This window comes from Typopeltis vanoorti, chromosome 6 (genome assembly GCF_054136105.1).
Source record: "Typopeltis vanoorti isolate ZY-2024b chromosome 6, IOZ_Tvanoo_1.0, whole genome shotgun sequence".
Taxonomy (NCBI): domain Eukaryota; kingdom Metazoa; phylum Arthropoda; class Arachnida; order Uropygi; family Thelyphonidae; genus Typopeltis; species Typopeltis vanoorti.
In genome coordinates this window covers 149042318-149065739 of record NC_143554.1, presented here as the reverse complement: position 1 = coordinate 149065739, position 23422 = coordinate 149042318, and the positions used below count along the sequence as shown (strand labels likewise).

Below are 23422 nucleotides of genomic sequence, written 5' to 3'. Positions count from 1 at the left end.
TCCCCCCATGATCACGAATGTTGAATATTTCTAATAAAACTTATTACTTGATGTTTAGGTTGATATAAAGACTAAAATTTTGACAAAAGAAAGTAGTTTAAGCTGAACGACTCTAAATTAAGTAACTACATTCGTTTTTACATGGTGTGTTTTGAAGGCAACTATATAAAGAGCAAATGACAAATCATCAATTCATTTTAGAGGTAAAAATTGCTCAAAAACTTCAATTTCAATATAATGATAATATGAATTTATTAGCTTTTTTCAGAATAAATACAAGGTATCATTATTTCACATAAATGATAAATGTAAGAGATGTCACCATGAACTTACTTTCTGGTTGTACAATTAACGTAAATTGTGGATTATCAAAACATTGCTTTTCAGGAATCGATTCATTTGTATATTTCTTAAATGAGTGATTAAATATTGCAGTCGCTTGTAGTTTTTCTCCTGGATTCACATAAAGTGGCGTGCGACTGTTTTTATTAGGATCATTTTCATACAAAGTTTCCTTGACCTCAAAAGAAGAGAGCGACTTTATACAAGATTTCTCATTGTAATACATTTTACCATTATCTTCAACCTGAACATTTATAAATGGCTCCAATAGCAGAATTGAGTTTTCTAGAATTTCTATCATGAAAGAGATCTTATTGTCAGTTGATAAAGGACAATTTATGTCTTTCGGAACATCAGAATTTGATGAACGTTTATTTAACTCAAATATTGTAACACGACAAAATAAATATGAAGAATATGATCTCATACAGTTGCAGCCAATGGCCTGACAACATTTTAAGGTTCTGTTACTCTTTATACTTCGGCATAAGAGCGGTCCAATCTCTTCAAATGTGAGCAATTTTGTTTTGGTCACATTAATGAGTTCGTTCGATGACATAAGAGAAAACGATATCCATTTCAAAAGAGGATCTAGCACGCTTTTTAAATTTTCTTTTGTTTCTTCTTCTTCTGCTGCTTTAGCGAGATAATTAACACCCCAATTACGCACTCCCTCAAACAGACGATATTCTGATTTCAACGTTAATGTTTGTCTACGCACAATCTTCTCCACAGTGTCTTTCTCACACTCCAAAAAATCCGATGACTTAAGAATGGCTTCTGTGTGTCTGTCAATGATGTCGAGACATTTATATATCAGATTAGAGAGACTCATCAGCTTGGCAAATTCGTAAACTTTACACACACGACCTGTCTCGGATGTCGTATGTTCCAATATAAATTCTTTGCTTTTCTTCTTAAGAAATGGAATTTGGTATTTTTCCCCTACAAAATAAACTTCTATCGCTGTATCTATTGACGGAATTGAAATTTCATCTGTGTACAGATATCTGAAAATAATTAATTTTTAAGGATTAGAAATCAGAATGCAAATATCAAATGTACAGCAATGTACTAATATGAGATTAAGTGTTCTAATTACTGAACGAGTATTGAAAAGTTTCCAAGTTCAGATTGCAGCGATAGCGTCAACTAGATTCGAATCTGTTCAATGGACCGAGAGCACATATTTTTCTACCGAAAGCGAGTTAGACAGCTTTTCACTAAGATGACAAATTGGTAGGTAGGTCATCTTTCACTAAGATGACTTACCAGCCCACTCGCCAAAAACTAAATCCTACAGCAAGAGAAGAACGTATGAAAATTACTCTACGCAGCACTAGTTATGTTTGTATGAATCCCAGTCATTTTACTGTGCATTCCACTGAGTGACACGCAAAGGACGAAATGTTTATCTGATATCTTAACATCTGAAATGATCGCGAGAGTTAGAGCAGCTGATTATACTGATGAGCATAATTATTATTATTACGGGCAACTCCAAGGAGCCGATAACTCATCGAGGGAGGCCCTAACATAATGTCAAGAACAACTATTCGACATTCACACAGTATCTAACCTACTTTGTTTTGAACACATTCACAGTCATGGAACCCACAACAGACTCTGGCAGCTTATTCCACTCATTCACCACTGTCCAAGTAAAAAATCTAATTCTAACACCCTTGTAACCACACTCTTGCCCAGCTTCCATGTATGGCCCCCTAGTCCTCCTACCACCAGTCCTATTCTCGAAAATATCTTCTGAATTAATCTTATAGAAACCCTTCAGTTATTTGAATGTCTCAATGATATCACCCCTTTTCCGCCTATGAACCAATTTCTGCAACCCACAACCTGTTCTCATAACGTTCATTCCATAGACCTGCTATCATCTTGGTCACTCGTCTCTGGATCCTCTCCACCTCCTCCCCATCAAGAAGAAACCCTGGCGCCCATATCTGGGCACAGTAGTCTAGATGGGGTCTTATCAAGGCTCGATACAGAGGAACAATAACCTGTTTGTCTCTGTTCTTCAAAGTATTCTTCAGTAACCAAGTGATTTGATGGGCTGATTTAACCTCTTTTGCGATGAGCCCCTAAACCTCAACTCCCTATATTATTCAGTTAATTTGGTTTGCTTATTTGGAATACGTTCGTGCACAGTTATCATTGTTGTTTTACGACAATTTCGTTGTAATATTTAACAAATTAATAATACATATAGAAAAGAGGGAATGATATATTTAATAACCAATTATTCACCAAGCAACTTGATGCCTAATAATACGTGAATATTGGATTATTTTCGCATACAACAACGCAAATGGATTACAGACGAAACATTGCATTATGATTGAAAAATGTAAATGATGTTGGTGAGAATAAGTGTTTCATATCTTAGATAGGGGGAGGCAGTCTTTAAGATTCAATTTTCCCCAGTGAAGTAAGCCTTCGGCGGTCTCCTTTAAATAAGTATTTAAATTACGGTTGCAATCAGGTAGTAAGCGTGTTTCAGACCATACGATATCTCTGTTAGTATCAATTCTAGACAAAATTTCTCAGATTTTTCTAATCTCGGTTTGTAGGATAGGTGTTCCTGCATTCTTCGGATGACAGGTTGAAATATCAACACAAGAATGTCTAGTCGAACACTGAGTTTAGTTGACTGCGATGGACATAGCATATCAAGAGCTCTTTGTTTCAACCAGTAACTCAAAAATTTAATACGTATTATTTCTTTCATTTTAAAGAAGGTTAAGTGATACACAGATCAATATTATTATTCGAAAACACCAATGGAAAACGACTTACGTTAGCATAATCTGAAATGCCTCAGGAGTGACGTCAGGAATCTGTATCTCTCCGTTTTCCTTTAAAGGTCCGTATAGCATTGCAGCAAACACTGGACTGGCAATGGCAAGCAGCAACTTATGGACTTCTGCTATTGCTTTCCGTTCACCTTCACCAACTATGAATGTTACATCAGTATAGAGGGGATCTTTCAACAAGGACAGAAGCCTTCCTTTCACTGTTTCCATGGCTAACTGAAGGGAAAAATAGAATGAATTATTAAGAACTGACTTTTGTAATTTTTAATAAATTTATGTTATTTATAATTTATGTTAAGTTAATTATATATTCATATATATAATTAACGTTCTTATAGAATGCTGTTGGAACATTATGACCAGTTAGACTAAAGATTTTAAAATACAATCTTTTGCAATGATATGGCCAATAGATTTACATATATCTCCAGATCTTTTAGTTTCATGTGAATCTAAAATAGAAGAAACCTTCGACCACACAGTTTCTATACTTAGATGCTTAAATTCCATTATTTCTTCAACAAACATTATGAACTTAGTAAATCAAGAAATTAAAATGTACATTCGGATTTTGAAAAGGACTGTTTATTTAAATTTAATGTTATGTAATTACGAGAATTTTCTTGAAAAGTGAAGAATTTCGTAATAAGGCTTGCTTGCATTGTAAACAACGTGTGGAATATTTTCTCATTCTTGATATTATTGTTTTATGTTCCACTCACAGTGTTTTGTTTCATTTAACATATAACATCATATAAACATTCTCCCCCAATAAGTTACTTTTGCCTAACGTTACAAATAAAAGCAAACATTGTCCTCTTACCAACCTTAACAGCATAGTTTTATATCTATGACGAGGGGCAATTAATCCTGGTGACTGTATTCAAATTGCACGCCATTCAAATTTCAATGTTTACAATCTTGTAAATATTCAACCCAATGTTCAGACAATAATTTTTCAGCTTCTGATACAGTTTGCAGCCAGGGTAATAAAGGATTCAGTAATGTATTTAATGTGCAAGAAATATAACTTAGTAATTAAGGGATCACTTTGAACAAAATCAAGATGTACACAAGATAAGGAGTGACGTCATTGGCCGATTAGATCAGTGATGTCATTCTTTTGGTTCGAGTATGGAATTCTATTTAATTGTCCACGTATTTAATTCTGGGTGATGGTTAGAGATAAGTGATGTCATTGAGCTGATGATGTTTAGAGTATGGAATCCTTGGAATTTCCCTGAAGACTCATCCGGCTCTGACATCACGTGTGTTTTGTTTCGAGTGTGGAATTCTGGGTAATGGTCAGAGTGTGGAGTTCTGGGATGTGCGCCATCTGTAAGTGATGTGGGATTAGCCTTTGGTTCGAGTAACATTATGAGTAATGAGTAGAAATTGGAATTCTGGGAGGATATTTGGTCAAGTGTTAGGGTCTTTGGCTCGATTGCGGAACTATGGAAGAATATTTGTCTATAGGGCAGCACGATTTTCCAATATGTATGGTATTTCATTCCTAATATTGTCTATGAGAATTTTTAGTTTACACTCAAGTGATGGCTATCATATCACGCTTACAGTCAAGAGATGGCTCTCATGTCATGTTTATAGTCAAGAGATGGATTACAGTCAAAAGAAACAATGCCAGCATTGTTTCTTTTTCTTCATATTCACGTTTCCTTTTTGTTAGGTACCAGTTATACATTTTCTAAAATAATTAACTACTGGATATCAGTGTCCCCCCCCCAACCCACACAATCATACACATACACTCATTTTTTCCCGTTTCCTACATTAATTTCAATGTAGTGTTAACAGATAGCAATACGAATTTGATATTTTAATTGTGCTGATATTTCATCCCTAATTTTTACTTAGAATTTTTTAATTTAGTGTCAAGACAATGTCATCCCGAACAGAGAGGATTTGACAGTGAGTTCCATCCCCCACCATTTACTCTACTCCTATTTGGTTATTAATGACAGAATTGTATGTGAGTAAAAATCTTGGATATTTTTTGCATGAATAATTAAGTAATTATGTTTCTAATAATTTTTGTACATATATAACTCAATCAATAGTTTGATCTGTGTTAATGATTCCTTTGTCACCAATTATACACGAACATTCTTCGCATAATTTCCATTTTCTGAATCTTAAAACTTCATTACTTTTTCCTCATTAAATTTTTTACCATAATTAAACAGAATTGCATTAAGGTATAAAATTATGGGATTTATATATCAACCTGTAAACAGAATAAGTGAGTAAACATTTCACTGTAGTGTAATTTAAATATGGAAAACATCCAATGACACCAAACTTTGATCATTTAGGTTTACAATTGCATTTTTTTTCCTGAAATATTATTTACAACTATATTCACAGAGAATAATTCGAAGCATGTAATTATCCACAAACATTTCACAAGTTTCAGTTTACACTTTTAACATTTTCAAATGAGTTTAATAATAATAAAAAAAAATGTTCGTTACCCACTGTTTTTTTTTTTTTTTTGGTTACAGTACATCAAAATAGCTGGTCACGCAAAAGAATCTTAAGATCGGATATCATAGCTCCACACATTTGATATAGTGTGTGTCTCGAAACAACACCATGCATGTTTATTATTTCTATATATTCCTTTGTCAACAGATATCCACAAGCAGTCTTTGTATAGTGTTCGTAAATGTCCCAAAATAAAGAATCTTTATCGAATTGAATAAAGTCTTGAAAGTCTAATTTAACCATCGAACAGTTCAGAGGAGCCTCTATTATTCTTCCCATCAGACGAATAGCAGGTAATTCAGTTTCCAAAAATAATAAATTATTATCAATGTGATATATTTTGTGTGAAAATCGCTCCACTTCTTCGCAGCTAATAGAGAAAATTTTACTCACACCATCTCCTGTTTCCTCGATGATTAGTTCACCATCTTGGAACGTGAGAATATTGCAGTCTGTTATGTCCAATTCATACTCTGCCCTTTGCAAATATTCTAGGATATCACTCCACTGGCGGCATAATCTTTCCCATGTGCTTCTCGATAAACACATCAGAATATATGTATCTTCCAAAATAATAATCGGTTTCCATCCTTTTAGAGCTATGTGAAATATTTTGTCTCTATTTTCATGAAGAAAGAAAATTTCATAGGCTTTTGGGGATCACCCATTATTTTACTTTACTAGACACACAAAACACCACAATACAAGACGATTTCTGCACTGACTGAACAAATTGCAGTAACTGAAAACATTCAGTCGAGTCTTTCCCTAATAGGATTGTTTATCCTAATCCTTTCCTTCAAAACGGAACATTTGCACAGATGACTCACGAATATGTTTTCCCATGCTTGTTGAAGTGACATTGAACTGATGTTATCAGACTGCGTGACATCATCCAGGAGCAAAGCTTTTCATCTCTGGCCCCTGTCCAGGAAATTATTTTTGTAGTAAAATTGATGCGTACATTTTTATTTTTTTAGAAACAAAGAATACATATATTTTGAGCATTAATATTAGCACAAAATCATTTCAACTGAATATTAGGTCTGGTACTATAATTTTCAACTTAGTTCCTCTGTTACAACTTCCAAAGATTGTACTTTAGACTCCTGTATTTTTCTTTTGCATTAGTAAGTGTTGACTAATAGGAAATGAGACACACAAGGGATTGGAAGTAAAGAAGTCACCATTATCCTGTTTTGTTAAATTCACACTGTAGTGTGAACAGTTGGCACTAATATATATGTTAACGACACCAAGTAATTTTATAACCTTGGTTTTAATCATTTTTTCCAAGTAAGCAAACAGACAAGTAAGTCAAGTTTGCACCTGAACGTGGTTCAAGACTTATGGTAGTGCAACACCAAGGCAACTCGTGGTAGAGGTGGATCAAGCTCTGTTCACTATCCTTGGTATTTCCCATATATGTAAAACTCATCTCCTAGGAGATGTATGATGTTATACATTATGGGTGGGGGGGGTCACTCCCCACACAATTTTAACATTCTAAATACTATAGGAAATTAGATTCAGTTTTTTAAAACTAACGTAACGGCTAATATTTGAGAAAGTTTGCTATTTTGTTTCAAGGAACACAACCAAAATTTTGTGGAAGATATGTTGACGATATTTTTATCATCTGGCTCTAAATTACTACCCAATTAGAAGATTTCGTTACCTAACTGAACAACATTCATTCTCGAATTAAATTCACTGTTGAATTAGAAAAAAACAGGTCTTTACCATTTTTGGATACACTAGTTGAGATACCCCAATAAAACAAACCAACATCGGACGTTACCGACAGATGATGAAGCAATCCATTACGACACTCGTATCTACAGTAGTATGCAGCACCCCACGAACCAGTAGCCAGCCTAAAAGGTCGAAACCGGTATGGGTAGTGACCCCCACCTATAATGTATAGCATCATATATCTCCTAAGAGATGTGTTTTACATCTATGGGAAATAATAACGATAGTGAACGGAGCTTGATCCACTTCTACCACGAGTTGCCTTAGTGTTGCACTACCACAAGTCTTGAACCACGTTCAGGCGCAAATTTGACTTACTTGTCTGTTTGCTTACTTGGGAAAATATTAAAACCAAGGTTATAAAATTACTTGGTATCTTTAACATATATACACACACACACACACACACACACACACACACACACACATATATATATATAAGAAAATGAAATGTTTACCTTCAAATAAATATCTTTTCATTTTAACTGTACCATTCATATTTTTCAGAGGAATGAACATTCTTTAAAAAAAAAAGTGTCATTTTTATCAGGTGCAGAGAAATCTGAACAAATCATATCACTTTTATTTGAAGGAGATTAAGTGTTTTCAGTTAAAAGTCATTTTCGATCAGCAGACCAAACATTGTTCAGAGAAAAAACTCTCAACTGATGCTGTTGAACACAACTTCAGCGTTTCAAAGTTTTGACATTCACACCCATATTTTCATCATTTTGAATACAGCAACCCATAAATTTGCATCACTTAATGTGACCTTTTGATATGCTTCTATATTTTTTTCAATTTGATTGCTTGTTTTTCTCTATTTTATTTTTAAATCTTGCAGTAGCAACAAAAAGATTGTCTATTTCAAAAATTGATTTTTCGGAAGGAGATATGGAATTAACATATTCTGAAGATGCATCAACGTCTGGCCACTGAAGCTTAAAATGCTGACTTCATTGTATTCATGAAAACTGCTCTGTAGCTTTAAGCCTGTTTCCCACAATTCTTAATACGAGATACATTTCTCATAAAAATTAAAAATATGCTTTTCAAAATCTACTTTTTATGTCTTCTTCGCAGACCCAGAGAAACTGCTTTTGCTTGCAAAACTGTGGGGATGAACTTGTCCCTTCTGGATATTCATTTTACCTTCGATTCCTTGTGCTCCAAATCTACTTCTGTAGCTGAAATTTAATTTTTTTTTTTAAAGTTAACAGCTTCTTGAAATATTTGAAGGTTGGCATGAACAAATAAGACCAATAATTCAGAGTGGATTTTCAAAAAAAGTTCCGGCTTAGTGGCAAGAAATTTCACACTGTGAAAGAAAATAAGATTTCATTTCATTCTCCCCAAATCAAATAAGACTTAAACATCTCGTAATGCTATGTGACAAAACATTTTGTACTCAATGTTTTCAAACTTGCAAATTTGTTTTGGTTTTCTACTCTTACTGTAAAAATGTGTAAAGTCAGGAGCTGTTTCTTGTTTACTTTGTACGAACATTAATTTCCCTCTTTTCTCATTCCCCAAAATTTGTATTTGTGTTATCTTACATTATTATTTTTATTTTCTATTACAAATTTTTTAATTCTTTCCGTCAAATGTTGGGTTAAAATATCTGCTTTAATTCTTAGTCGTACTTTAATTCCAAACTGTTGAACAAATATTCTAGTCTGTTTGAGACATCTACAGATATAGTAACAAAATTATCACTATATAATTCATTTTGAACTTTATCTATTTAAAAAAAGCCACAATTACTTTATTAGCTATTACCTTTGTTTTTTTTTTTGTTTGTTTGTTTGTTCTGCGTGTGGAATACTAAGGGTCGTAAAGTTTTGAAATAAGTTTTGACGGGCAGCCACATGATTTTAAACTTTTATCATGTACAACTGTGTTTAAAAAAAAAAGAAGAAATGTGTCTTCTCTTTATTTTTGAAAATAAGATCGATAATTCCTAATATTACTTGCTCTTAAAGCATTTTGATGTTTTGAATGTCTAGTTCTGTCACTTAGGTGTCATAAATTATTGGGATGGGGAAAAAAAGAAAGTTCATAGGAAATGAGACTTAATTAATCAATTTCTAGGTGTTTTTTTTTACATTTTGCAGCTGTTTGATTAACAGTCATAGCGTCTGCTGTATGGAATAATTATGTGATAAATTGTCGTAGATATAATTAATGTACAACTTCATATGATTGCTTACTCCTTCTGTTCCATTTTTACTGTTATCACCAGCTTGTAATAAGCAGAGGAACCAAACAGGATTAAGTGGAGGAGGGTAAAGGGGTAGTCGAGAGGGTGATCTCACCATTCCCTGAAATGACCCCACCCAACGCTGCTTCCAGAAGATTTCCGCTTAGTAAAGGGGAGATAAGTGGCGTCACTTTTGATGCCACTGTTTGCAGAATCGGTTATCAGTTTGAGATAAATGACGTCACTAACTAATATCCACATAACTGAGTGAATAAATACATTTAAGATTTTTACTCACTTATTTTATTCAGAAGTTGATATATATTAATTCATAACTTTATCCCTTAATACAATTCTGTCACTAAGGGCCAAATAGGAGTAGGGTAAATGGTGAGGGAAGGAACCTCATTGTGATCTTTGTCTGTTCATGATGACATTCTTTTGTCACTAAACTAAAAATTCCTATAGTCAAAATTAGGGATAAAATAATACACATTTAAAATACCAAATTCCTACTGCCATCTGTTCACACTACATTGGAATTAATGCAAGAAATGGGGAAAAAATTTGTGTTTGTGGGTGAGGTGGGGAACACCACTGATATCCAGTAGTTAATTATTTTAGAAAATGTCTAATTGGTACATAATGACAAGAAAACATGAGCGTAAATAAAAAAAAATGCTGGTGCCATCGCTTGACTCTAAACTAAAAATTCCCATAGTCAAATATTAGGAATGAAATTCCATGCACTCATATTGGAAAATCATAGTGTTGCCATCTATAGACAAATATTCTTCCATAGTTCCACAATCGAGCCAAAGACCATAACACGTGATCAAATATCCTCCCAGAATTCCAATCTCTAATCATTACCCATAATGCCACACTCGAACCAAAGGCTCACCTCACGTCACTGACAGATGGTAGCACATTCAAGAATTCCACATAGAATATTACTCAGAATTCAATGCTCGAACCAAAAAAACACAACGTGACGTCATTGGCAACTGGGCTCGGACCATCACCCAAAATTCCATACTCGAACAATTACCTAGTATCCACCTGAATGGATTTCCCCAGGGAAATCCCATACTCTAACTGAAAGAATGACGTCACTTATCTAATCAGCCAATCACATCACTTCTCCTTATCTTATCTACATCTCGACAAAGTGATGCCTTAACTACTTGACTTTATACAGTATACTAACTAAATGTCTATGATGGATTTTAACATATAGAACGTTCGTAATGCAACGAGCAACGATGATAATAATAAATTTAGTTTAATCCTTTATCCAAGTGTGAGTAAACAAAGTTTGCGCCTGAAAGTATCTTCAGGACTGAGGTAAGGTGGTACACACCAGGGCAACTCGTTGCAAAGGTGGAGCAAGCTACCAACACTCCTGTCTTAGTATCTCCTATAATGCAAAACACATCTCCTTGCGGATATGTCTAATGTTCTGCATTAAGGGAAGGGCCACTACCCAGACTAGTTTCGACCTTTATTGAGGTCTCTTCAGTGGGAGCCAGGCCCAAGCTGAGATACCAGGCAGAAGCATTCGCTGGTCATCTCTACCTGTAGGAGTTGCCAAATGGTGTGCCACCCATTTTTAATAAATTACTCTGGATTTAGAGAAAGATGTTGTAAGTTTATTTTTCACTTGGTTAGAGTATAATAAATTTAGTTTAATCCTTTATCCAAGTGTGAGCAAACAAAGTTTGCGCCTGAAAGTATCTTCAAGACTGAGGTAAGGTGGTACACACCACTGAAGAGACCTCAATAAAGGTCGAAACTAGTCTGGGTAGTGGCTCTTCCCTTAATGCAGAACATTAGACATATCCGCAAGGAGATGTGTTTTGCTTTATAGGAGATACTGAGACAGGAGTGTTGGTATCTTGCTCCACCTTTGCAACGAGTTGCCCTGGTGTGTACCACCTTACCTCAGTCCTGAAGATACTTTCAGGCGCAAACTTTGTTTGCTCACACTTGGATAAAGGATTAAACTAAATTTATTATACTCTAACCAAGTGAAAAATAAACTTTCAACGAGCAACGATGATGTCCTCTCGATGGATAAACGTGTTTTAGAATCTCCTCCGTGATGTGAAAAAGCTACATGAGGGATTTTCATCTGTATGGTATCACAACTCAATCAGTGTTGCCTCCTTTTTTATCCAGATATTGGTCTGGAATTAACATAATTATGGTATAGTTTATTCTGAAGTAGAAATAATCCCAAATAACTGCTAATTATTGGTATATTATTATTATGATTTCAAGAGATTTCCAGGAAAGGAGGGACTCGTGAATGAAGGTACTTTCCTTTGACATCATCACTCATAGATTTTCTCGGATTCATCCATGATACTTGCACTCCCCCCCCCCCGTCTAAAAGCAATTCATGTCAACACGCACTAATCTCTGAGAGAAAAATCCAGCTGTAATCCATTCTGGAATGCATTCATTCCTAATTTCCATGGATGCCCTCTCTGTCTCATAAAATGATAAAATTCCTTTCATCTATATTATCTGTGTCCGTTTCGGAAGCATGAAATGAGCCCGTCCTCCCTCACCTGTTTTCTAGCGTTAGTAGTCCACAAATTCTTCACCTGTGTTCATAGTCAGATATTATATTTAACTCTCTCCTTTATACCTTCTTGGATGCACAATACTTGGATCACCTCGGCAACTACATGCATAGAGTATCCAGATGATATCGTTCAAAGGCTATGTAAACACGTTGGATGACTTTCTTCCACTTGCATATCAATGTGCTCTTCGGCATTGCAACTGACATCTTAGTTTCATTCTCAAACTTTGCTATATGACCACTACTAAACTTCAACTGCGTAACTACTAAAGCGCCAAGATTCTTACCTTGATCATTTCTTCTTGCATAATCCGTCTATGTAATACGACATTAGTTCTCTCTTCACAATAAAGTTCATTACCTTTACTACGATTGAAGCAAAGTTCATTTTCTCATGCCTACATATCCAGCCTATACAAATCATTTTGTATGTTCTGCACCTCAGTTGCATTCGTGATTATTCTGCCTATCATTACACAGCAAATAGCAAAATATTTATAGTTGTCAATTCTTACCGAACATCCTTTAGAATAAATAACAATGTAACAATGACTAAAATCTTGCAGACATAATAATGAAGGGGATACAAATCCTTTGATGTTTATCTGCCAGTAATCGAAACTCTAAGAACTAGGACTAAGATCTATGAGTTTCATATATACCGAAAAACTATCGGCAAATCCAAGTGTAAGTAACTACTTGGTAGTACAACACCAAGGCAACTCGTATCAAAGGTGGAGCAAGCTCCCTCACTATCCTTTATATTTTCTCATAATGTAAAAACAGCCCCTAGGGGATGTAATACTGTAATTACATTATGAGGAGAGGTCACTACCCACACCGGTTTCAACCTTTTTTGAGGTCTCATCCTTGATATTTTCTCATAATGTAAAAACAGCCCCTAGGGGATGTAATACTGTAATTACATTATGAGGAGAGGTCACTACCCACACCGGTTTCAACCTTCTTTTGAGGTCTCATCAGTGAGTAGGTAGACTTGGAAGATACAACAAGGTTTAAGTGAAAACAACTTACATACCTTCACTATATGAATGCCATAAAGGTGTGCCTGTATATTATAACATAGAATGAAAGCCAAAACGCTGTTTTTCTGGCAAACTTAATAATAATGAAAGGGATACAAATCCTTTGATGTTTATCTGCCAGTAAGCGAAACTCTAAGAACTATGACTAAGATCTATGAGTTTCATAGATCTTAGTCCTAGATATAATATAAAGAGCCAATAGACTTCATTTCGGCGATATAAACATTATTTAAATAGTTTTAAATAATTTAAAAAGGGATATTAAATCCCACATTGTTTTAAAACCGAATAAGAAACTCAAAGATTTTAATCAGAGAGTTTCATGCCGAATACAGTAAACTATAAAAGTATCGGCGACTACTAGCGTGAGCTAATGCAAGTAGTCCAAGTACGTAGTACGAACTCGGGCAACTCGCAGCAAAGGTAGTCACCGATACTTTTATAGTTTACTATATTCGGCATGAAACTCTCTGATTAAAATCTTTGAGTCTCTTATTCGGTTTTAAAACAATGTGTGATTTAATATCCCCTTAGACCGAGTTTGTACTACGTACTTGGACTACTTGCATTAGCTCACGCTAGTAGTCGCCGATACTTTTATAGTTTATCATACTATAATCGGCATGAAACTCTCTGATTCCAATCTTTGAGTTTCTTATTCGGTTTTAAAACAATGTGGGATTTAATATTCCCTTAATTTAAATAATGTTTATATCGCCGAAATGAAGCCTATTGGTTCTTTATATTTAAGTAACTTAATGGGTGCACATTTCTGACAACTCGTATAGCAAAGTATATAAGTTCTTTTCGTTATACCCTTTGGTATTAATTTGGTCTACCTACTCACTGATCAGACCCCAATGAGGGTGGAAACCGGTGCAGGGCGGATCTGGCTTTGAGAAGCTCCACTTGGAGGTAGGTTTTTGCCTGTCTCTGAGTGGGGCCACCACTGAAATTATGGCTCTGCTTGGTGGTGAGGTGAGAATGCTGCTGGGTAGAGCCAATGCTGAGAAGTTATTCTCGGTGACTGGGTGAGCCAGTCATCGAGTGGAACAACTCTGAGTTGGGCAATCTTTCGGGATCGTCTTAGAGCCCGCTTCACCTGTACATAAGACTGAAACCGGTGGGAGGCTGGCTCGGAGAGGCTCTGCTTGGGGATAGGTTTTTGCCTGTCTCTGAGTAGGGCCACCGCTGAGATTTACGGCTCTTCTTGGTGGTGGGGTGAGTCAGTCACTGGGTAGAGTCAATACTGAGAAGTTCTTCTCGGTGACGGGGTGAGCCTGTCATTGAGTGGAACAACGCAGAGTTGGGCGATCTTTCGGGATCGTCTTATTTTTAGAGCCCGTTTCACCTATACAAAAGGCTGAAACCGGTCTGGGTAGTGACCTCCCACCATAATGTAATAACAGCATACATTTCCTAGGAAATGTGTTTTTACATTATGGAAAATACCAAGAATAGCGATCAGAACTTTACCACCTTTGCTGCGAGTTGCCCGAGTTTGTACTACGTACTTGGACTACTTACATTAGCTCACGCTAGTAGTCGCCGATACTTTTATAGTTTATTATACTATATTCAGCATGAAACTCTCTGATTCCAATCTTTGAGTTTCTTATTCGGTTTTAAAACAATGTGGGATTTAATATCCCCTTAATTTAAATAATGTTTATATCGCCAAAATGAAGCCTTTTGGCTCTTTATATTTAAGTAACTGAACTCTTTTTAAATAAAGTGACGCATACATGCGTATAATTAATTTGTTAACGAGGAATTTTTTTTAAGATGTTTCTTTGCATAATGAATAAATAATGATATTTTTAACCTGTGCGGATATAACTCAATTTTATGGGTATTCCATCTCCCAAATTTTCAAAGATATTCCTTAGTCCAAGCACAGTTGTAAATGTTTGGAATATTAGAACTGTGCTTGGACTAAGGAATAGATTATACGAAATTTCAGTTGGAGACCAAATATTAGTAGTTATTTTATGTCCACCATGTATAGATGGTACCCCATAAAATAATTTGGAGGCATCTGTAGCTAAAACCAATAAACGGAATGAGACCAAATATTATATTGAGATTTTTGAAGGCTTGGGAGATGATTTCTGCCAAAAAAAAAAGATTTAGTACCAAAAGTCGCCGATAGGGACATTTTGACGCTGGCCGAGCCGAAAACAAGTGGATAATTACATTAAAGGCAGATAAAATGGAATAACATTTCAATGGCAAGGTAGGACGCATATTGAGCACAATTCGTCAGTCATTCGAATAACTGCCTGAACGTTCTTTACAATACTTTCCACTGCCTGAACAATACTTTATTCTTTCTTTCTTCCAACCATAAACATTTAATTTCTAAAAGAATAGGTGATATTTTTCCCGAACACACCTTTCTATGTTTGGTTATATACTCATGTCCAATTCACCACCCTTAGTAGCTCACAGTGACTTTTATTTATGCATTTAATTTTTTTGCGTACCTCACCCAAGAAAGGCAGTTAGTCTATAGGCTATTACTATTAGTACTAAGTTATTATCATTCTAATTTTTACATAATCTGAAACTTTACTCTAAAGCATAAAATGGATCTTTACAAGCGACTTTAGGCCTCCACTAAGGAAAGCAGTAATTTCATGCTTTTAAATTATCTTAATCTTTCTTCAAAAAGTAACTGTTCTCAAACAGGAACCAAACCTTTTAAAGTCTGAGTATGTTAAAGGAGAGGATATTCATTTTTTGTTGCATAATGTTTGTGTATTTTAGTCTGCATTTCACATCTGAGAGCTGCTCAACTTTTATTCGCTTTAAAACTTTCTCACATGTTCTTTTCAATATGAAATTCAAATTTATCCTGCTCAAGATAAATGGTGATCACTTCCAATTTCAAATCCTCTGTACAACCTGGTATCCTGCGCCAGTAAGAAAACATCCATTCACAATAACAATCAATGAGACTTTTCTTATTCCTTTTCTCTTCTCTCTTTGTGAATTTGTGCAAATTTTTATGATGGAACATTATGTTTGTAATAACAATTCCATGTCATTAGCAGAAATCCAACAACAGGTATTTGCCATTATTATTAGCGTTCCTATTTTCTCCAAATTTTCCTAAAATAAACTTGTATGCCTCACAATCACTTCCTAATGTAGCTATCTAGATTTCCAATAAGGACCAACTTTTCCTTTTTCTTTGCGTCAGTTGCTGTCTCTAAAGCCTCAAAAAATCCCTCCACTTCTTCTTTAGTAGAATCTTCGTGGGACCACAGGTAGGCATGCACAAATATCTTATTGTTCCGTTTCCCCATTCTGATATTTGCCCACATCACTCTACTTGATATTGCCTGCCATTCAAGAAGATTAGCCTCATATTTTTGGTTGAATACTATAACTACCCCTTTTACCGGATTGTTAATAAAGCATCTTGGTGGATTAAAGACGTGGAGCTCATGATGTTGGAAGTTTGAGTATGTTAAAAGAAAGCAGGATATTCTTAGCCTGAACCAGAACAACCATCGCTACATATCAGGATGCAATTCAAAGATGTCACTCCTTGAGCTTTAACTCTGAACACATGATCTGGAGCATCAAGATGCACCCATTATGAGATTCCACCTATATAATAGAGGAGTATTTTCTGAAGTGTTACAATAATTGGTATTTCCACCAGCAAATTTGGTCACAGATTTTCTGAGTCTTGCTAACATGAAGCCAACACAAGAATATCAACAGACTGTAGGGTTTTTAAAAAAAAAAAACTTCGGGAGATCCTGCCAATCTTCCAAAACCCTTTTGATTAAAGAAAAGTAACATTTTTATCTGTTGACAGTGGCACAAGCAAAAGATTTTTGTTTCCTATTTCTGTTATCAGATGATGTGTTTATGGCATGTGTACTTCTTTTGACGACTTGTGAGAGTGAAACTGGGATGAGTGTTCACCATTTCAATCTCCTTCATAAATCCTTTAATTTTCACAACAAATGCATCTCACACACACTGCACTGTACAGAATAACATAAATTCAAATCACCTGACAATGACGACATCTTTGGTGGCATTATTCTATCATTCATTGCTGCCAGACCTACAATATCATATTTAAACAAACAAACAAAACAACAACAACAAAAAAAAATACAATGTTTCCTTATAAACTTAATAATTCAGTCAATCTTGTACCCTTATGATTTAATCTAATATTACTAACTAAAACATGAAAAAAAAAGACATCTTTAAGCAGCACTAATAACAACCTATATTTATTTTTTATGTTCTTACCGAAGTCTTCACATGTTTTGTTTAACCAGTATTACACAGTGATTGGCTTATTTACATTTTTTTTTCTGTATTCTCTAAGAGTACAAGCCAACTTACTCGCTAGAAACTTTCAATAAGCTTTCTTATTTTTGTTGACTGCACCTTTAAGTTCATTAGTCCAACTTTGAGTTCTGATTTTTCTCTTACAAGCAACTTCACCCCATTCTTCTCTGGCTGAACCAATCAATGATTTCTTCAGGGAATGCCACCGTTCTCAAGTTGTTTCTTGTTTTCAAACTCTTTCATTTTTTATTGAATGATGCTTGTGTATTTTAGTCTAAAGTTTGCCTCTGAAAGTTGCTCAACTTTGATAATCTTGTGCCACAACCAGTGGGAAAACATCACTATCAACTATAACATAGTCATTCTTATTTTTTGCATCTTCGGTCAATGTGAATTCGCATATCTTTATGTTGGCATATGATGTTAATTATTACTAGTCTTCTTGAACCAAAATGCAGCAGGCATTTATTATTCGCTTTGATCTTTTCTCCAAATTGTCCAAAATCATTTCTATGTCTGGTAGTAACTTCCTAGTCTACTGTTTAGATCTCCAACTTTTCCTTTTTCATTGTGTTAGCTGCCTTATCTAATGCCTAAAAAAAACCCACCCAACGTTTTCCTTAGTAGAATTTTCTGTGGGACGATTGGCACAAATAAGATTTGATGTCCATCTGATGTTTGCCCACATCACTCTACTTGATGTTACCTGTCATTCAAGATCACTCTCGTATTTAGTGTTGAATATTATAGCTATTCCTTCTTTTTCCTAATTGTTATTGCCTGAATATAACATTTTTTATTTGTTGCTTAGAAAGTTATCACCCATTTTTGTCTTCTTTAATTCAGTCACACCTGTCACTGATCTGATACTTATCCAAATCTTCTCCAAGTTCTATTTCTTTTCCATTAATGTTTCTTATGTTGATAATACCAATCTTGACTCTGCTTGTGGTTGGGTTGGGATGTCTTTGGAATTTATTCCTGTAATTGACTTTGCGTTATTCGTCCTGATTCCCAGATAAAAAGAAAACAAGCCTTATTTAACCAGGCATGAGAATCTGTCATGCTCTCTCATCATTTTTGTTTATGCCAATAAGAATACAATTTCAGCTCATCCTTTTTCCTTCAGTATCCAGGTAGATGCTTAACAGGGTGTACAATGAGGTACTAACTGAATATTACATCAGAAGTCCTGGTTGGTTCTCTGCAGGAGCGAATGCTGGTCTTGAAATTCATGCTTGCTCTTGTTATTCAGGGAGTGAGAGGTGTGACTGAAGTCTGATTAGCAGAATAATGAATTACTGACCATTTAAAACTTTATATTTAGAAATTTATGTACATTATTATTATTAAGGGAGACTCCAGGGAGTCCTTAGACTCATCGAGGGAGGCCCTAAACATCATGTCCTCACAACTATACGACATTCTCACAGTATCTATCACACCTTGCCTTTAACTCACTCACCGTCCTAGCACCCACAACAGACTCTGGCAGCTTATTCCACTCACTTACCACTCTAAAAGTAACGAACCCAGCTCTAACACCGCTGCTAACCACACGCATGCCCAGCTTTCATAGGTGTCCACTAGTTCTCCCGCCACCAGTCCTGATCTCAAAAATATCCTCTGAGTTAATCCTATAGAAACCCTTTAGCAATTTGAATGTCTCAACCATATCTTCCCTTTTCCGCCTATCAACTAATTTCTGCAACCCACAAATCTTCAATCTATTCTCATATGATTCATTCCATAGACCTGATATCATCTTAGTCACTTGCCTCTGGATCCTCTCCACCTCCTCCCCATCAAGAAGGAACCTAGATGACCAAATCTGGGCACAGTAGTCGAGATGCAGTCTTATTAAAGCTCGGTACAAAGGTACAATAACGTGCTTGTCTCTGCTCGTCAAGGTATTTTTCAACAACCAAGTGAGTTTTGATGAGCTGATTTAGCTACTTTTGCAATGCACCCCCTAAACTTAATCTCCCTATCCACCAACACTCCCAAGTCCCTGGCTTCAATCTCCTGGAGTACAGTTCCACCAATGTGGTATACTGCTGCTAATCTTTTCACCCCAAAATGCATAACCTTACATTTTGTCACATTAAATTGACATCCATTCTTCTTAGCCCAGAACGCCAGTCTATCCAAGTCGTCCTGCAAGATTTTGACATCTTCTGCATTCACTATTGCCCTGCCCAACTTTGCATCATCAGCAAACAAATGAACTGTTCCTCTTAGATCCTTCCCTATATCGTTAATGAACAAATTAAACAGCAGTGGTCCAAGAACAAAACCCTGCGCCAGACCACTAGTCACAGGCCGTCTTTTGGACTCAACTCCTGAATAAACTACTCTTTGATATCTCTCCCTCAAACACCCACCTATCCATTTCACCAATCCTATATCCATTCCCATATGTGCCCAGGTCCAGCAGTATCACTGTAAACCTATTACCCTTATCCAGTTCAGCCGTCACCATGTTATAAAACTTGAGCAAGTTACTGAGGCATGATCTACCCTTCACAAAGCCATGCTGTCCCCCGTACAGTATCTCATTTTCATCAATCCATTCCTGTATTTTTCCTTTGACTACTTTCTCCAAGACCTTGACAACGACTCCTGATGTGCTGATCGGTCAGTAATTTGCAACAGTAGTCTTGGCTCCTTCTTTATGCAGTGGAACTATTTTCCCCTCTTTCCACACCTTCGGGACTAAACCAGACCCGACACTCAGATTAAACAACATGGTCAAGGGCACTGATAATTCTTTAGCCACTTCACGCAAGACCCGTGCTGGTATACCATCCAATCTCACAGAGGTATTCACATTAAGGTTCTGTAATAGACTATTCACCTCCACTTCATTCATCACAATTCCCTTATAAACTAATGGTTCCTTCATTTTTTCAATGTCACCACCTGGATGGTATACTTTTGCAAAGTGCTCGCTCAGTAATTCCACTATATCGACTGATTCAGTGACCTCCTTACCATCGCCATTCCTTAAAATCATTTTGCCCTGTACAGTTTTTTCCTTGCTTGCAGCATATTGAAAGAACTGTTTGGGATTATCTTTAGCTTGCAGCTAGTTTCCTTTCATAATCCGCTTTTGCTTTTTTTATCACACTCGTTACCCTTCTGGCCTGCACTTTATATCGTTCGTGTGCCTGCAGATCACCCCTTTCTTTAAATTCCCTCCACAGTTGTTTCCTTTTTTGCAGCTCAGGCTTAATGGTGTTATTCATCCATTTAACCCCTACTTGTTTTACTATTCGGACCCTAGGTATACAATCAGCCATAACTTCCTGCAAATGCTCCTTGACCACTTCTCATGCTCTATCGACATCCAGCCCTTGCAGTTGTACATGCCATGCGCTGATCCAAGCAATCTCCTAAGCTTGTCATACTTGCCAAGACACAACTTCAATTCTCCTTGGCTGCAGTTCATCAGCTATCATCAATAACACCCCTCCCCCAATTTTATTCTCTCTGTCCCTCCTAAACACACTATAACCTACACATTCTATCCCACTAACTATATCATCTTCCGTCAGCCATGTTTCACTAATGCCAATAACCTGTGGCCAGGAAGAGCCAATCAAGGTCAAAAATTCTTTCTTCTTGTTCCTAATACTCCTGTCATTAGTATACATGAAATGCAGTGATTCCTCTGTCCCACCCATATCTTGATGCGTTATTCTAACTATCCGATTCCGGTTTTTTTGTCCTTAGTACTGGCTTGGGTGCATCATATACATTCTTACACTCAACTGTTACACTGATGTTCGCACAACCACTCCCCCCCCCCCTCCTTGGTAGTTCTAGTTTCTCTGGTTCTGCACATCCATTTTCATTCAGCAACACTGTTGCCTGTCTCCACACACCAAATCCATTCACATGCAGGCCATCCATCTTGTATAAATCCTTTCGCCCATCAAACTCATTCCACACGTCTGATGTCATTTGCGATTATGGCCCTCCTTCCAAACTCCTCTCTGTCATACCGCAGCAACAGACTCACCATCCTAACTCTGTCACTCTTTTCTTTCGCTACCTTTAACAATACTTTGAAGTCCTCTCTCATAAAAAAATTATCTCCTTTTGATTCATTCGTACCCGCCACAACTATCAATTCTTTCCCCCTCTGTTTTTGCACTCTAATACTCTCATTTACATCCTTAAATTAGATTTAGTTAAACTCCCATCTATCACTCCTCTTAATAACGAGTCACCATACAACACTCTTTCTTTCATTTCAGAAACTCTCCCACGCTTACGCTTATTTTTCCTTTCAAATACTTGTTTATTTACGTTAGCCGAATCACTCTGGAGAGAGTTTTGCAGGTGCTCTAATTGCCGCTGCGCATTTTGTATCACTGCGCGCAACCTAGCGATCTCACTTCCTAGAAATAAATCCTCATTATTTTTATCATTTAAACCATTTTCTCTCTCTGTATGGTTGCTTTCACTCTTTCTTTGATCACCGCTCTCATTGCAATCTTGTACATCGCAATTTCCTATCAAGCCACTATTTTCACTCACATTCTGGCTTTCTTCAACCATACCTCTCTCACAACATGACACATACTTCAACTCCTCACTTTGCTTACACTTTCTGCACATTCTCCCACCACTATCACTTTCAATCCAAACTTGGGGATAGGTTTTTGCCTGTCTCTGAGTAGGGCCACCGCTGAGATTTACGGCTCTTCTTGGTGGTGGGGTGAGTCAGTCACTGGGTAGAGTCAATACTGAGAAGTTCTTCTCGGTGACGGGGTGAGCCTGTCATTGAGTGGAACAACGCAGAGTTGGGCGATCTTTCGGGATCGTCTTATTTTTAGAGCCCGTTTCACCTATACAAAAGGCTGAAACCGGTCTGGGTAGTGACCTCCCTCCATAATGTAATAACAGCATACATTTCCTAGGAAATGTGTTTTTACATTATGGAAAATAATAGCGATCTGAACTTCCCCCACCTTTGCAACGAGTCGTCCGGTATTGTACTACGTACTAGGGTCACTTGCATTGGCTAACGCTAGTGTCGCCGATACTTTATAGTTTTACTATATTCGGCATGAAACTCTCTGATTCCAATCTTTGAGTTTCTTATTCGGTTTTAAAACTATGTGGGATTTAATATCCCCTTAATTTAAGTAATGTTTTCATTGCCGAAATGAAGCTTATTAGCTCTTTATACTTAAGTAACGATTTCGTAATTTACTTTAGGCAAGAAAAATCCCCCACACTAATAATACCGGTAGCGTACGTTTATAGCCGCCCTCACTCAAACAATTACGCATATATACTTAATTATTCCTAGTAAAACTTATCTGAATCAGGAGCCCTTCAAATCGCGTCCGCAGCGCTTGGCTCACTAGCGCCCTCTCTTCTGATATCCTGACGTACGGCAAATACGGTGTGATCGTGCTGCATTGTCACGACAGCGACCGTACCGTAACTGTAAGAAAAATACGGCACTTGATTTAGAGGGTTCACGTGTAGCGACAGCAAACTCGAAACGAGAAGCGAATATGTTTCATATTTCGAGTTCTGCTTTATGGCGAATGGACGCAAGGTAAATACTCATATTATGGTCTCAAGGGCGCGCCCGCCATATGTGCAATGTGTGCGATGTGCACAGACGTAAGGATAGTAAAGGCGCCAAAGAGGAGGAAATACTTAAAAATTTTGAAATTTTAGGTGCATTCTATTACTTTCAAGCTTTACCATTTTGCGTTATCATAACAGGGAAAGCAAATATTCAAAGCATATTATCTCTGATATTAATTAATAAATCTAAATTAATAAACTTACCTAATGCAAA

At 36.3% G+C, this 23422-nt stretch overlaps 1 protein-coding gene across 1 annotated transcript; it reads right to left on the bottom strand.

Moving 5' to 3' along the window:
• Positions 1–242: 242 nt before the first annotated feature.
• On the bottom strand, positions 243–23422 carry LOC150106081 (BTB/POZ domain-containing protein 6-like). Its single transcript, XM_090393829.1, has 3 exons — positions 23413–23422; positions 3157–3385; positions 243–1352 (listed from the first exon to the last, which is right to left on the bottom strand). The coding sequence occupies exons 2-3, from the start codon at positions 3381–3383 to the stop codon at positions 287–289; spliced, it is 1293 nt and encodes a 430-aa protein (XP_090249955.1). The 5' UTR covers positions 3384–3385; positions 23413–23422; the 3' UTR covers positions 243–286.

Coding starts and splice junctions, on each gene's coding strand:
- LOC150106081 (XM_090393829.1), bottom strand. CDS start 3,383: ATGGAAACAGTGAAAGGAAGGCTTCTGTCCTTGTTGAAAGATCCCCTC. Junction 1,353..3,156: donor GCATTTCAGATTATGCTAAC/GTAAGTCGTTTT, acceptor AATTATTTTCAG/ATATCTGTACACAGATGAAA.